Source organism: Pistacia vera, unplaced genomic scaffold, assembly GCF_008641045.1.
Source record: "Pistacia vera cultivar Batoury unplaced genomic scaffold, PisVer_v2 Contig338, whole genome shotgun sequence".
Classification (NCBI taxonomy): Eukaryota; Viridiplantae; Streptophyta; class Magnoliopsida; order Sapindales; family Anacardiaceae; genus Pistacia; species Pistacia vera.
In genome coordinates this window covers 548144-563263 of record NW_022196155.1, presented here as the reverse complement: position 1 = coordinate 563263, position 15120 = coordinate 548144, and the positions used below count along the sequence as shown (strand labels likewise).

The following is a 15120-nucleotide window of genomic DNA, read 5'->3' as shown; positions in this document are numbered from 1 at the left end:
AATGCAGGTAATTAATATCTCTCTGGGGCAGAAAGAAGCTACAAAGACACGGTTCTTTGTTGAAACTAGATATCAAAGAAAATCTGTATTCCACAGAAAAAATAAAAAAAGCCCTTGGCCATCACATTATTAGGCCAACTCAAAACTCTTCAAGACATATTGCAGAACAGATGACCTATTTACATTTAGCCTATTGCAGCATACTAAGGAACGAATTGCATGTTGGCTTTCACCAAAAAGGTTAAAATAAAATAAAAAAATAAAAAAGAGAGGCATCATATGACAGTATTTTCTTCCTCTATAATCATATGATCAAGCACTGGAATGAGGGACCGAAAGGAAGGTCACCTATATGCCCCAAAATTTTCACATTGCAACAGAAGAATTGCGCCAAAATTGATAGAGGGCAACAGAGTTATGTAACACATGAATACTGTGGTACAAAATTTCTTTCTCTAACCAGCTCATGAAGGTCCTGAACAATCTTAAAAACAGCATCTGGTCTAGCCAGCTTTAATGCATTTTGTGACATAGCCTTGAGCTCATCTACTTTTGGTCCAAACCATTGAGCAACAATAGAAGCAATCTCCTTTGGAGACTTCGAAAATTTCCCACATCCATTTTCAACCACATAAGGCACATTACCAACTTCCTGTAATAGCAAGGTAAGGGTGTGAGTACATACTTCCGGGAAAATAGGATTACAGCATAAAGTGATGAATGCATGAATTCTCAAAAGAAACAACTAAAAATTAGTTATATCAATGTTAAAAATCTCTAACAGCTCTCTTGAGTCACTCCTGCAATCTTGACAAACATTGTGGGGCAAAAACTATATATGGAAATCAAAACAGGAAGCAGAACAATATAAACACAGGTCAATTTTATGTGTTGGATATGCATTATCTTCCTTCCACTTTAAATTACAATGAAACCATTGAAAGAACACCTTGCAACATGCAGGACAAGTGATTAGAATGATGCAGATTTTACAAAATTTCTACCATAGTGATGGGCAGGGAAAGTGGAACTTTTTGAAGTATCCCAGATAACTTTTAGCATAACCAAGGTCAGTAAGATGCAGGAAGCACAAGGGATAACAATTTGGTCTGGTTATATTATGGCATGCTAATTTGATCTTGTTATATTATGGCATGCTAATTTGGTCTTGCAGCAATCGTTTTCAAACTTCCACTGTTGGCATTTACATTCAGATTTCAAGTTGAAGTAATGTGTATCAAGGAAGTTATGTCTGTCTAGCCAACTTTATAATAAAACAAATACATCACTAAAATCCAAAACACATCTGAGCCCTACCTTACAATTGACATTTTTAGCTAACCAGCGCCAGATCTTAAATCCAATCAAACAATAAAGAGTGAAAGAATAATGATAATTCCTAAAAGTAGAGAGAATGATCAAATCACTCACTTGCCCAGCAATGTAATCGTTCAAAATTATAGGGAGGCCTTGTATCATTGCTTCTGCAATGGTCCCTGGGCCAGCCTACAGGCAAAAAAAAAAAAAAAAAAATTACTAGATGGCTGATAAGGAACTACAAGAAAATATCATCATGATCACAAGAAACTTACCTTTGTAATAATGCAGTCACAAGCACCCATGCACTCCTCCATTTTAGTGACAAACCCTTTCACCTATATGATGGGGCAACTACATNGTGAAAGAATAATGATAATTCCTAAAAGTAGAGAGAATGATCAAATCACTCACTTGCCCAGCAATGTAATCGTTCAAAATTATAGGGAGGCCTTGTATCATTGCTTCTGCAATGGTCCCTGGGCCAGCCTACAGGCAAAAAAAAAAAAAAAAAAATTACTAGATGGCTGATAAGGAACTATAAGAAAATATCATCATTATCACAAGAAACTTACCTTTGTAATAATGCAGTCACAAGCACCCATGCATTCCTCCATTTTAGTGACAAACCCTTTCACCTATATGATGGGGCAACTACATAAATTTCTTTGATATATAAAATCCGTGAGAATGCATATGTTTCTGTGTATAAATACATCAAACATGTGATAGTTCAAAAGTGCAATGCATATATGTATATTGAAAGAAGTTGTAGAAAAAAGAAATCATTTGTTTTGAAATCCAAATGCAGCTTGAATTCAATAAAAAAAAAAGATATCCACAAACAAAAAAGTTGCCAAAATATTATGTTAAATATAAAAGTGAGACAAGACATTGAACAGGAAAAATGTAATGAAAACTATGGTTGAATTTGCAGAGACTAATCTAATACCTGAACAGGAATTTTCCAATCGATTGAAAGCAATTTGTTCGCAAGCTTTTTGTTGCGACCACATATCACCAGAACCTGACCTATTGGTTCACCAAGATTCTCATCATATAATGCATCCCCAAGTGCCCGAGCAGTAGCCTCAATGGGACCCATCCCTTCCCCTCCTCCCATCAGTAACACAGCAGGAAGAACCTCATCCATTCCTAGTTCTCTCCTTAATTCAACCTATAGTTATTATGAAACTTAAAGTAAGTTAAAGATTGTTAATATCATTTGCTAGATAACACAGCAGCAGCCAACAACAAATTCAAAGTAACTATAAAGTGCAACATGAAGAAATGTCCAGACATTATGGTGCACCGACTCGTAAGTGAAAAGGGCATCAAATTTAAAAAGTCAATCTGTCATAGACATAATCAACCTTAGGCTGAACAGGTTTCACAAATGAAGGTCGAACAGGAAGTCCATAAACTTTGATTTGGGACGGCTGCAGTCCAGCTTTCATAGCCCTATTTGCTACATCTGTTGTTGGGCAATAGCATCTTGTTACAAGCTTGTGAAACCTACACACACGGACATTAATGATCAACATTATGCAAGGGATTATAAATGAATGAGAAATATATGCTGATAGCGAAGAACTGACCATGTAGGATGGCAAGTGCTTAAATCTGTAACTACTGTAGTAAAAACTATCTTCTTCAAAAGGCCCTTTGCCCTCAGGATACGAAGTGGAACATGTTGCATCAGTGGATGTACACTAATAATAATGTTGGGTTGGTATTTCATCAATCCTTTCGCAACCTCCCTAAAAGAAGGGACACCAGATTAGATGAAACTAACAATTCTTTAAAATAAGCTAACTATTAAGTTCAATATAAACCAGATGAACATGTTTTATCAATCAAAAGTTGTTCAATGACAACAACCATAAATATATAACTCAAAAGCATTCATACAAAGCCTCACCGAGCTATGAAGGTTGAAGTTGCAGCAAAATTAGATTGATGAATAACACGCGGGGCAGTTCCATAATAGGTCATTTTCCACAATGGTCCATGCTTTACCAAGAAGTTATAGCTTCTGGGCAATTGATTAAACGGCCAAGGCGTATGATCCGCCCACAAATCAGTAACAAACACCTGCCACGCACACTCTTTAACATACAGCAAATGATCAACAAACGCATAATTAACGCATCCACAAATCTTTTCTTCTAAATCTCACAATTGGGTACCAAGATATAAAAATTTGAAATTCAATCTGACCTGATACTCGTCGCCAAATTTCTCATTAAACGCAGCTTTAATAGCTTCAGCAGAAGCTCGGTGACCACCACCTGTATCACTCATTAAAATCAAGACTTTCTTCGGGTTCTCATTCTCTACAACATTCAAAGGCAGACTTTCACCCTCCAAAACGCCACCATTTTCCTCTTTGAACCCATTGTTCTCGCTAGAGGCAACCCTAACCGAAGCGAACCCAAACCCAATTGGGATTCTCTCACAATGAAACTTGACAACTCTATTGAACTCATTAATAATTCTACCAATACTTGAAGAACCGCTCGCTTTACAACCCAAACTCAACGAAGCAGAAACAAGTTTGCGTTTCTGTTTTAGACCAATTGAAGACTTTAACGTGTCAAAGTACAAGTAATTGGACTTAAACGAAGAATACCCATCTGTGTTAGCGTTAAAGAGTCGTGAATTGAAAGCAAAGCGACTAAATTGAGGAACAAAATCGAAACTTGGAGTCGAATCTTGGGTTAAAGTTGAACTGTGTTGCATGATGAGAATTGTTCAGCAAAATTAATGGTATTCTAAAAAGAAAATTAGAAAAAATGAGAAATCAGTAATCAGTAATCAGTCCATAACAGTCTTTGTCAGGTAAGAGTAAAGGGTGTCAGCAGAAGTTCATAAAGCAAGAAAAACAAATAGAGAAGAAAACAACAAGCTATTGCGAAGAATTACAGGCTGTGCAATGGATAGAGATATGAAATCTTGCGGAGAGATTTGTGGCCTCAAGGAGAGGATTTAGGGAAGCAGTAAATTCCAGGAATTTTGTAGCAAAATACGCTTTGTTATTGTAAAAAAGTAAAGAACCATGAGATATTAATAATAAAAGGGATTATCACTACTTCCCCCAAAATTTGAGAAAATAACACTAAGACCCCCTACATTTAAAAAATCAATATTATCTCTTCTAAAGATATTGTAATAATTTGGGTCTAAATATTTAAGCAACCCTTTTCCATCCAAAACGCATCTATTAAGTTGAGGGGACTCAAGATTAATAAACTTACCTAGAATTTTATTCACTAATAGTGTTGAATGTGATAAAGTCTAGTTCGTAACCCAATAGTTTGATATCACAACTTTAAGAGAACACGTGAATGTGATAAATTGGGTCTAAATGATAGTCTGGTCAATTTATAAGTTTTCGATCTTATAAATTAGTAGTCTGATATTGGAATTTGGTATCCAGAATTAGGTTTACAATCCAATATAAGAAACTAGATTGTGTGGTGTGATTAGCTCATAAAAACGCAAGGTAACAAGGGAGCAAATAAAAACACGTATGTGTTTATAAGAATATAGCGAAAGGTTGATATTTCTTATATGTAATGTAGGGGGTCTTCCTGTCATTTTCAAATATGAAGGGATTTCGTAGTAATAAATGCGAGTTTTATTTGGTTTGAGATTAGCTTGGGTTTCGGTACATCACGAGCTTGGGGTGTTATTTGATTGGTCGTTTGGTCTAGTCAATGTCTATGACCTTGATTTTAAAGTGTAGGACCAAGACCATGAAATCCAATTTCCACGGTCCATTCTATTATGTTTCTGTGATGCTAGTCCAATACCGACCAAATCGTTTTTTCAATATTAAAATGGTTATGGGTTTATTTTTTTAATTATATATATATATATATATAATTAAAAAATAGCTACTGTGAAAACGTTTTTTTTTTTTTTTTTTTTTTTTTGACCGTCTTGGGTGGAGTCTCCACTAACAGGTATAGCAACATGTGAAATTCATGCAATAGTTTAATGGTGGAAGCAATTGCAGCCCAGTGGTGCATAAGCCATATTTATTTAGAATTTTGGGAAGTGGAAGGGGAAATGGAAATCTCACCGTCCATTACCTTCTTCCTATTGCTTTTGCTGCCATTAAATTTTGTTAATTTGTTCACGTTACTAATTAAAGTTTGGCCATGTCATGTGAGTGAGTCTCTGCACCCGCTTTCTCATTGACCATATTTCTATTCAACGAGAGGGACTTTATAGATGAGCCATTTTGATAAAAAAAAAAAAAAAAAAACGTGTACTGAAAATGGGTTTGAAATTAAGCCCAATTTAAATGTGGGCTTTCCAAAGCCAGTTGTAGATCCATGAATTTTCAAGCCTAATAATTGACTAAATCAAATTAAAAATCAAATAATAAAAATCATAAAATAAAAAAAAAAAATCGGGTTTCTTAGGGTCCGTTTTGTTTGTATGTGGATAGGATTTTGGAAATAGTATCAGGTAGTTAGGTAGGTGATTATTACGAGGTAAAATTTAACAAAAAAACTTCCTAGGTTACTAATTTACTAAACACTCCAATATATAATTTTTTTGTAAATGATAAAAACACCCCCACCACCCACAGTGTCAGATTCCAATTACCACCGCTAGAATCTGGATTACGATGCAGACTGGTCAAATCTGATTGATCAGCGTCGTTCTGGCTGTCGACGGTCGCAAAAGACCAGATCTGGCAAATCAACAAATTCCTGTCAGTTTCGGTGTTTTTATACACGTTGTGATAGATTCTGACTATCATCAATGGTGGTTGTCGAAATCTGACAATTATAGATGGATGAGGATATTTTGTTAATTTTTAAATTTTTTTCTAAGGATGTTTAATTAAATTAATAAATTTAAAGAATCTAAAAGTAATTGAATAAATATAATAGTATTTCTTAAATAATGAAACAAATAATTATTTTAAAAATAAAGTATAAAAAATAAACCTTACTAGCTTTAATTTTAATAATTAGAAACTCACGCGTTCGTGGAAAAAGGGGACGCATCTGTTGCACACGTGTATAGCTATCAACCGGTGATGAAATATATGTATCTCACTCACGTTGGTACGATATATTATACTCATTGGCTGGTTATACGCATAACATAATTACATATATATGAACATTTTTTTTTTACTTGCGGTTATGTTTTTACTACTACAAAGACAACTGTTAATTACATACGAAATTTTCTTAGTGTTACTCTCACATTTTTAACTGATAAATTCAACGTTTAAAGGAAAAAAAATATGAGATAGGTTTTGAAAATTCTTCAACGAGGTGTTGTGATAGTCAACAAAATTAATATAATGAAAATCATAGGCTCGTTTGTTTAATTTTTTAGAATAATATTATATTTTAAATGCATTTAATCAAATAAGATAAGATTGAGAATATATTTGATACGTTTAATTATTTTAACCTTCACATTTATAATTTAGCTAAACACTTCCCTACAATAAAAGTTATAAATTAACAAAAACATTTGCGTCTACCTAATAATTACTGGCAATGGCCAACACTATCGGACGATGGCCAGAAATCGTCGAAATGGTGCACGATCGACTAGATTGTGCTAGTCGTGCGTCGATTTAGCCTTTTCCGACCAGATCCATCACGGATCAGGCAAAAAAAATGACAAATGTGGCCATTAACGACAACCATATATGTATAACATGTATAAGATGATTTTCTTCTACTCGTGGTATGGGTATACTTTTACTACTAGAAAGAAATGTTAATTGCATGTGAACATTTTTCCGATGTCTACTCCCCATGTTAAAACAATAAATTCAACGTTAAAGGAAAAAAAAAAAAAAAAAAAAAATGAGATTGGTTTTGGAAAATTCTTCAACTAGGTGTTGTGATAGTCAAGAAAATTAAATATAATGAAAATCATAACTAATAACCATATAACAGTATAACACGATTATATTTTATGGACGAAAATGCCCCTTTTGACTATTTCTAAGACCTTAAGCAAAAACTCATTCTTCAACCCTTAAAACACATTTAACTCATTCTCTATAACTACAATCCCTACTAAATTGAAAGATATTTATGTAGATGGATGGTTCGTATTGGTCATTTGGATTAATCTTCAGATGGGGATGTTGAAAATTGAAGGATTTAATGTTTTTGATGAAATTTGGGATGCCTATCGATAGGTTGGGTCGGATTTGGCTGTTTGGGCAACCCAAGGTTGAAGATGACAAAAAATGGCCAATACTAGCTAATATGGGGTATCAGACACTTTTCTAGCCAATAGGGGGTATATATAATTTTACTTGGCCAACACCCGTTCAATCAATATAAAATTATCCTTTACGAAAATCACATATTCTACCTGTAGGTATGAGAAGTGTTTGATACACCCCCTATTGGTTAGTTTCGGTTATTTTTTGTCGTCTTCAACCTTGGGTTGCCCAAATAGGTGAATCCTACTAATTCTGGCCAATATCCGCCGTCGGCCAAAAAACGTAGGTCTCCTATATCATTTTCCACCATCGACAATCGTTAAAACCACCCAAATTCAAACTATTTAACAACAATCAACCCTATCTCACATCCTAAACTAGCAACTCCATCAAAATCCTAAATCTAAAACAATATAACAAAATCTTAAATACAAGTCAAATCAATTGAAATCCAGGGTTAAATTAAATATCAAAATCGGTTTATACGTTAGATTTTTATAGTCTTCAATGGAGGGAATGGTTAGGATGGGTTTGAAGAAAACGTGTGAATGTTTAGGGTTTATTTATATATGAGGGCATTTGTGTCCTTCAAATTTGTGTAATATTAGATTATACAATTTCTCTATAAAGTTGACCATTTTCTGGGTCTCAAAGTCTTGAACAAGAATAATTCTCATAACATGTTCTTTTGGCTAAGAAATAACTTCTAGAAGCCCCATTTTTTTTATTTTTTTGTAGATTGATTCATTCGCACGAATTATAATAAGAAATTGTAGAAATGTAAAGCAAAAATAATCAACTCTTTATAATTTCTTTAATTATAATAATAATAATCAAGTTTAATTTGGACCACCTCAAATGATCGAATTAGACCATTTCGGTCCATCGTGGCTAAGTAACAGAAAACCATTAAAAATTTGGTCCAATATATTTATTATTATGATATCCATATACTTTAATTTATAAGGTTATAATCTTTGGCCATATAAGTGTTTATAACGTTTCACAAACCTGACCGTTGGGCTAACTTTTTGTGGATCGGTAATATAATTTTAATCATGAAATGAGAAAGCCATGACTAATTTGAGGTTGCCAACCGCGTTTAGGGCAAATATTAATTAATTTATATTAAAGGTATTGAAAAGTCTGACCCCTTGCTTCAAACATCTTCAGTAGGCCGCTTAAATTGATTAAAACAACTTCTTGTCTTCTAAATAGACGACAAATCAAATACAAAAATACTCTGGAATTGCAGTTACACGTAAATGGGCAGAAAAATGGAAGCAAAAATGAAGCTTTTAGCTGTTCCAATTCATTCCTCTTCTTCTTGGCAATGATTCATAGGGCAGGAAGAGCTTTATCCAAAAGCAGAAGCAGAAGGTGGAAGTGCTTGTAGCTTTTGAAGAAAATGGTGAAACCCACTATATATTTTTTAACCAGGTTTTCAAAGGGTTTATAATTAAGAAGAAAATGTCCATTGTATATAAATCTTTAGATCATAAACCATGCATTGATTTGTGTGACTGAAATCATGGAGCAATGATCAGATGGTTTAGAGCTAATCAATCAGCGTTTAAGATCATAATAATAATGACCCCATTAACAGACTTAAAAGCACCGATCGATTGGTTGACTAGTAATACGTGCCAACGACGACACGCGTTTAATTTCTTCTAGTTTCCTCGTCAATGGCTTCCCTGGTTACCACTTTCAACTCTGAGTTGAACATGGGATGATTGATGTTGTTGGCCCCATCGAAGATTTTTGTTGAAGAAGAATTGATGAAGAGGATAAAGGGTTTTGACGAATGAGACATTAAAAAACGAATTTGAAAGATCTGGAGAGGGTACAGACGGGCAGGATCCATTTATTATTTAATCAAAGTACAAATTGATCTTAATTGGAAGACAATGTAATCACTAATTAAGTAATTATTATTTAGTCTACATAATTAGAATAAGATTTGTGGGCAGAAGAAGACTTTTTATTATAGCGTTTATATATATATATATAATTTGTGTGGTTCAAGTCAATTTACGTGTATTTTGATTAATCTTTTGAGGTTTTGAAGTTAACTTGACTAACCTTTCGAGATTATCCTTATTAATAACTGAGAGAGAATAATATGTGAAAGAGTTTATATTGGTTATTTTTTATTTATTTTATATTAGTTGTCACCCATTTTACAATCATTATTGTTCATCTTAATTGGGATGAGTTGTGGATATGATGTGACCAGATATTGTAATTAATAATTATTTAGTCAATATTTAATTATTTTCTCAAGGAAAAAGAAAATTTAAGGAGATTAATTTGTAAAAAAAAGAAAAAACCTTGTTAATTAATCAAATTGAGGGTAATGTTTTAAAGCCATGCATGGGATGGGAATATCAGAGAAACGAGGCCGTTGATTATCACCATCACGTAACAAGTTACCAATGACTATTGACTAATTGGAAGATGGACGGTTCTGATTGGGTCGGCGGTGGTCTTTCACAGACAAAAATCATGAACCCCCTTTCTTTACGTTATGGGAAATAGGAAGGTGTAATTCTATTTCCAATAATGTGAGTCGTGTTAACGCGGATAATTTCTACGTAGTGACACGTGGCAGCTAATGAGAAGGCAGGAACGTGAAAGACAGTTACGTCGTAAGACGCTAATAGAAGATCACAGCCGTCAGTTGTGTTGGCAATGGAACCACGAAGAAATTGAACTGAAGTCACGCTACAGACCCACAAAAGAAAAGAGCAAAGTGAAAACTTGTTTTAGAAAAATAATTACTTAATTAAAAGGTGAAATTGCTATTTATTCAATGATTATAAATTAATGTTGACATGATATTGAAGAGGTGGGAAACAATTATAAATTCTTTAAACTAAAGATTTCCCATATAAGATTTACATTCTCACTTTATTATTATGTAAAAGTAACAATTTTTAGGTAACTTTTTGTGGTTGTTATTAAAGTGTAAACTTTCAAAATTAATTTCTTTTACAAAAATTAAACTTTAGAGTCGTGAGAGATTAGAGATTAATTAAAATACGTACAAGTTGACATTGATACTATCGATTATCAAAAAATAATAATAATAATAATAAATCAAAATTTTATTTTGAAACTTTAATATATTTTACCGGAAAAAAATAATCAAAATTTTATTATAAAACTTTAATAGATTTGATAAAAAAAAATGTATTTAAAATCCTTTGTTAGAACTCCTTCAAAGGAGAAGCGGAAGTTGGCCGGACACTATAAGCCACCCAAAAAAAAATATTAATAAAAAAATCAAAATTTTATTCTAAAACTTTAATATATTTCAACAAAAAAAAATCAAAATTTTATTATAAAAATAATAAAACTTTAATATATTTGATTAAAAAAAGTAATTTCAAAATTGACGAACGAAACTGGGGAGCAAGTTAAAGAGAGAGAGGCAATGATTGTTAGGAGAATTGATGATCCAATGAAGAAAAAGTCAAATATAGTTCCAAGAAATTTAATAAAAAAAATCCTTTTAAATTAAATAATTAATAAATGCCAATCATTATCATATCAGTTTGGCCAATATTGCCGTTCCCTTCCCCCTCCTCTTTACTCTTCTTCTTCTTCTTCTTCTCTTTACTCTTCTTCTTCTTCTCCTTCTTCCCGTTTAAGCAAAACCACCATGAAGAAGAAACACTCATAATGCACGCATTCATCAAACAACAGAGAAGAACATCAAATTCCACAAGGAACGTCAAAATATACATGAATGAATCCATTTCACTCTTCCATTCTTCTAAATATTATAATAATAATAATAGAAATAAAAACACAGCTTAAACATCTAATCATCAAACCACCTTTAACGAAAATTAGTTCTCAACTTTCTTATATATTATACAGCAAACGAGCGACCCTAAAATGATAAAAAAAAACCACCATAGAAACCTCAAATGCATCAAATTGAAGGGAATATAGTATTTATACTTGTTGTACGTAGACATAAATCCAAATCTTGAGCTTTCTGACGCGGTGAAGTTAGTGGAAACAGAGTCAATAGCTCCGGCGGCTCGCTTCCTCTTGGTGTACTTAAAGGTGATGGGTGCAAGTAAAATCCCTTTTCAGCAATGGCTTTTTCTTCTTCTGAAAGAGCGGGAGATGACGGTGAAGCCGTGCCTGAACTCGGGAAAAACAAAGAATCAGACCCAAGTGGAGTTACCGGGCTGGGAATCGGTGAGTCGACCCGGTGAGCTTGACGTGGAGAGTGATGATTTGTTGGTGTACGGAGAGTGGTGAGACCGAGCTTGATTTCCAGCTTTCTCGTGGTGTGCCTACGTTCTTGAAGCTTGAAAGGCGACCGGCGCGGGGCGGTTGGATCAACGGGTATGGCGGGTTTAGAAGGGAGTCGAGAAGAAGGGTGGGTAGTAGTGACGGGTAGTTTCTCAGAGTCAGAACTGGTCAAGCCGGTCAGCTTTTGGACCAAGTCTCTGAAAGTGTTAGCATCTGCTTGAACAAAAGTGGTTGGCGACGGCGACGACGGCGAAGAAATGATGGTGTGGTGGTGGTGGTGGTGATGGTGGTGCCTTTCCATTTTGTTGGAGTCTTGGAGATACCAAGTCCAGAGAGAAACTGAAGTTGATGGGTTTATCTGAGAGAGAAGAAATTTTTTTTCAAGATTTTGGGGGACAGAAAGAGATTTAAAGTCAGCTTTAGAGACTGTGTCTGCGTGTACTATTCGACTTTAAATCTCTACATATGAATTCATTAATATGTAGATTAGTATTAGTGTATATTTACGACTATTGAGGACTGGGTATAAACGAGAGGGACTTTTTGGGTTATATATTTTCTTATGTAAATTGATTGAAGTTTCAAGATAATTTTAGAATTTGAAATTTTCAATTTCTTCTACCAACATGTTTCCACACGTTTACATATGATTAAAACAAAATCTTATTCAAAAACGTTTATTATTATTATTATTATTATTTTTTACAATATAAAAATTTTCAATCTATCATAAGTTTCATTAAATGAGTTCAAACTATTGAAGCCCGTTTATCATAGTATCAGACCCACTATTATTGGGATGATGGTAGGTCTTGGAGGGTTTGGACCTTGGTTGTGCACGCCAAACGTGAGGGACAATGTTAGAAGTTAAAATGTCTCATATCGCAATCTTATTGGACTCTTATAGTGTATATATCTAGCTAGATATGTCGCGTATTTGTTTTCATGTAGTTATATGTATGAAACAAAACAAAATTTTATTCAAAAATTGTTTTGGATTTTTTTTAATAATATAAAAATTCTCAATTTATCCTAAATTTCAATAAATGAGTTTGAAAACGAAACCTTATCAAAACATAACATGGGTCTAAAACTTGAATCTTATAAGAACAAACCGCATGCTTAATACTATGTTTTTTGACTATTCAAAGCTAGTTTTTTATTTTAAATGTGTTAATAATAAATAAATAATTAAATACTATGATTTTTTGACTATTCAAAACTAGTTTTTTATTTTAAATGTGTTAATATTAAATAATTAAATACAAGTTGAATAACGAAAATGATGCAAGCATGTTTGTTTGAGGCGGTATGATTTGTATGAAGTGGCTGGCAGTCCGATAAAACTGTGGGCTGTACAATTGACTCTATTAGTATTAAATAGTAATAAATAGAGTTATTAAAATCTTGAATTCGATTACGTTTCAACCAATTTGAATTAAGAAAGCGTTTATCGTACGAAGCCACGCGTCACCCTCAGCCATTTATACTTTAACGGTGTACTAAAATTTGTACTATCTTATAATATAAATTATTGGATTAATTCATTATATTATATATTTTATGCCCCCCCATACCTTAATGAACTATTCTACTTACTTCGATTTATAAATGGAGAGAATGACATTTTCCCACCCAGGCTTTGGCGAAACGACCTTTTTTCAGCCTTTTCTTAGGTTTTGTTATGTTTTTTATTAATATTTTATTAAAAAGATAAAAAAAATTTTAAATATTTTATTTTATAAATTTTTTAATTAGTCAAAAAATCAAATATTAAAAATTTAAAAAAGAAAAAATAATTAACTTCACTTAAAAAGTTAGGAATAATACTATAAAATTGTTTAAAGTTAAATAATCTTAATATTTATTTATAATGTCATCAATATCTCATCACTATTGTTTATAATGTTTTTTATTTTTACTGATTAACATAAAAAATCAATATTCCTAATTAATTAAATAAACAAAGAAAAAAATGTATCTTTATACTTAGATTAATAAATAATCGAATAAAGATTTTGAATTAATTAAATTTTAATTTATAATAAACTAATTAAGAAATAAAATATTTAAGGGTATTTTCGTCTTTTTAATCAAATATTAACAGAAAACACTAACAGAACCTAACAAATGGTGAAAAAATGTCATTTTGAAACTTGATGGGTGAGAAAGTACCGTTTCATCAAACCTTGGGTGGGAACACGTCGTTCTCCCTTTATAAATAATATTAACAATAGTTTTTATATCTTATAATTATTTAAGTTGTGCAGCGAAAATGGAATCTTGTGATGATGAAATTCGAAGTTTTTCCTACTTCGGTGGTATGTTTTTACTACTACAAGACAACTGTTACTAGAATACTATTAGATTTTGATAGTATTTAATAGGATGGATTTGAGAATATTTGATACTTTTTAAAAACATTTTTAAGTATATTAGATTATTTAACCTCTACATTTATAATTTGCTAACATCCTCTATAATAAAGTTTATAAATTAACAAAAACATTGTCAACCAATAATTCCTAACATTGGCCACTATTGACGATGGCAGAAGTCGAAAGTACGCACGATTGGTTGATCTGACGTCGACTCGATTTAGCTTTTTGACCAGATCACCACGATCGCAAAAAAAAATCAAAATCTACCATAATGACCCATATATGTATATATATGATTTTCTTCTACTGGTGGTATGGTATACTTTTACTACTAGAAAAAAATTGTTAATTGCATGTGAACATTTTTCCATGTCTACTCTCACATGTTAAACAATAAATTCAACGCTTAAAGGAAAAAAAAAAAAATGAGATTGGTTTTGGAAAATTCTTCAACTAGGTGTTGTGATAGTCAAGAAATTAAATATAATGAAAATCATAACTAATAACCATATAACAGTATAACACGATTATATTTTATGGACGAAAATGCCCCTTTTGACTTTCTAGCCCTTAAGCAAAACTCATTCTTCAACCCTTAAAACCCATTTAACTCATTCTCTATAACTACAATCCCTCTAAATTGAAGTATTTTAAGATGGATGGTTCTATTGGTCATTTGGATTAATTTCGAGGGATGTTGAAAATTGAAGGTTTTAATGTTTTTGATGAAATTGGGATGCCTTTCGTGGGTTGGGTCGGATTGCCGTTTGGGCAACCCAAGGTTGAAGATGACAAAAAATGGCCAATACGTCTAATATGGGGTATCAGACACTTTTATAGCCAATAGGGGTTATATATTTACTTACCAACACCCATCATCAATATAAAATTATCCTTTGAAAATTACATATCTCCCTATAGGTATGA

The 15120-nt window shown here is 32.7% G+C and overlaps 2 protein-coding genes across 2 annotated transcripts; both read right to left on the bottom strand.

Moving 5' to 3' along the window:
- Positions 1–39: 39 nt before the first annotated feature.
- LOC116138108 (monogalactosyldiacylglycerol synthase, chloroplastic) lies at positions 40–4343 on the bottom strand. The gene is made up of 8 exons (XM_031423845.1): positions 3538–4343; positions 3239–3411; positions 2916–3077; positions 2691–2832; positions 2270–2494; positions 1893–1955; positions 1732–1806; positions 40–652 (listed from the first exon to the last, which is right to left on the bottom strand). Exons 1-8 carry the CDS (start codon positions 4057–4059, stop codon positions 416–418), a joined length of 1599 nt encoding a protein of 532 aa, XP_031279705.1. The 5' UTR covers positions 4060–4343; the 3' UTR covers positions 40–415.
- A 6867-nt stretch (positions 4344–11210) lies between these two features.
- On the bottom strand, positions 11211–12192 carry LOC116138120 (VQ motif-containing protein 33-like). The gene has a single exon (XM_031423868.1). It carries the CDS (start codon positions 12111–12113, stop codon positions 11481–11483), a length of 633 nt encoding a protein of 210 aa, XP_031279728.1. The 5' UTR covers positions 12114–12192; the 3' UTR covers positions 11211–11480.
- Between the last annotated feature and the right edge of the window lie 2928 nt (positions 12193–15120).

Bases quoted from the DNA above. Each gene is read 5' to 3' on its own strand.
- LOC116138108 (XM_031423845.1), bottom strand. From the start codon at position 4,059: ATGCAACACAGTTCAACTTTAACCCAAGATTCGACTCCAAGTTTCGAT. The intron at 2,833-2,915 runs GTCAGTTCTTCG...CCGTGTGTGTAG, and splicing joins AGCACTTGCCATCCTACATG to GTTTCACAAGCTTGTAACAA. The intron at 1,956-2,269 runs GTATTAGATTAG...CCCATCATATAG, and splicing joins ATTGGAAAATTCCTGTTCAG to GTGAAAGGGTTTGTCACTAA.
- LOC116138120 (XM_031423868.1), bottom strand. From the start codon at position 12,113: ATGGAAAGGCACCACCATCACCACCACCACCACCACACCATCATTTCT.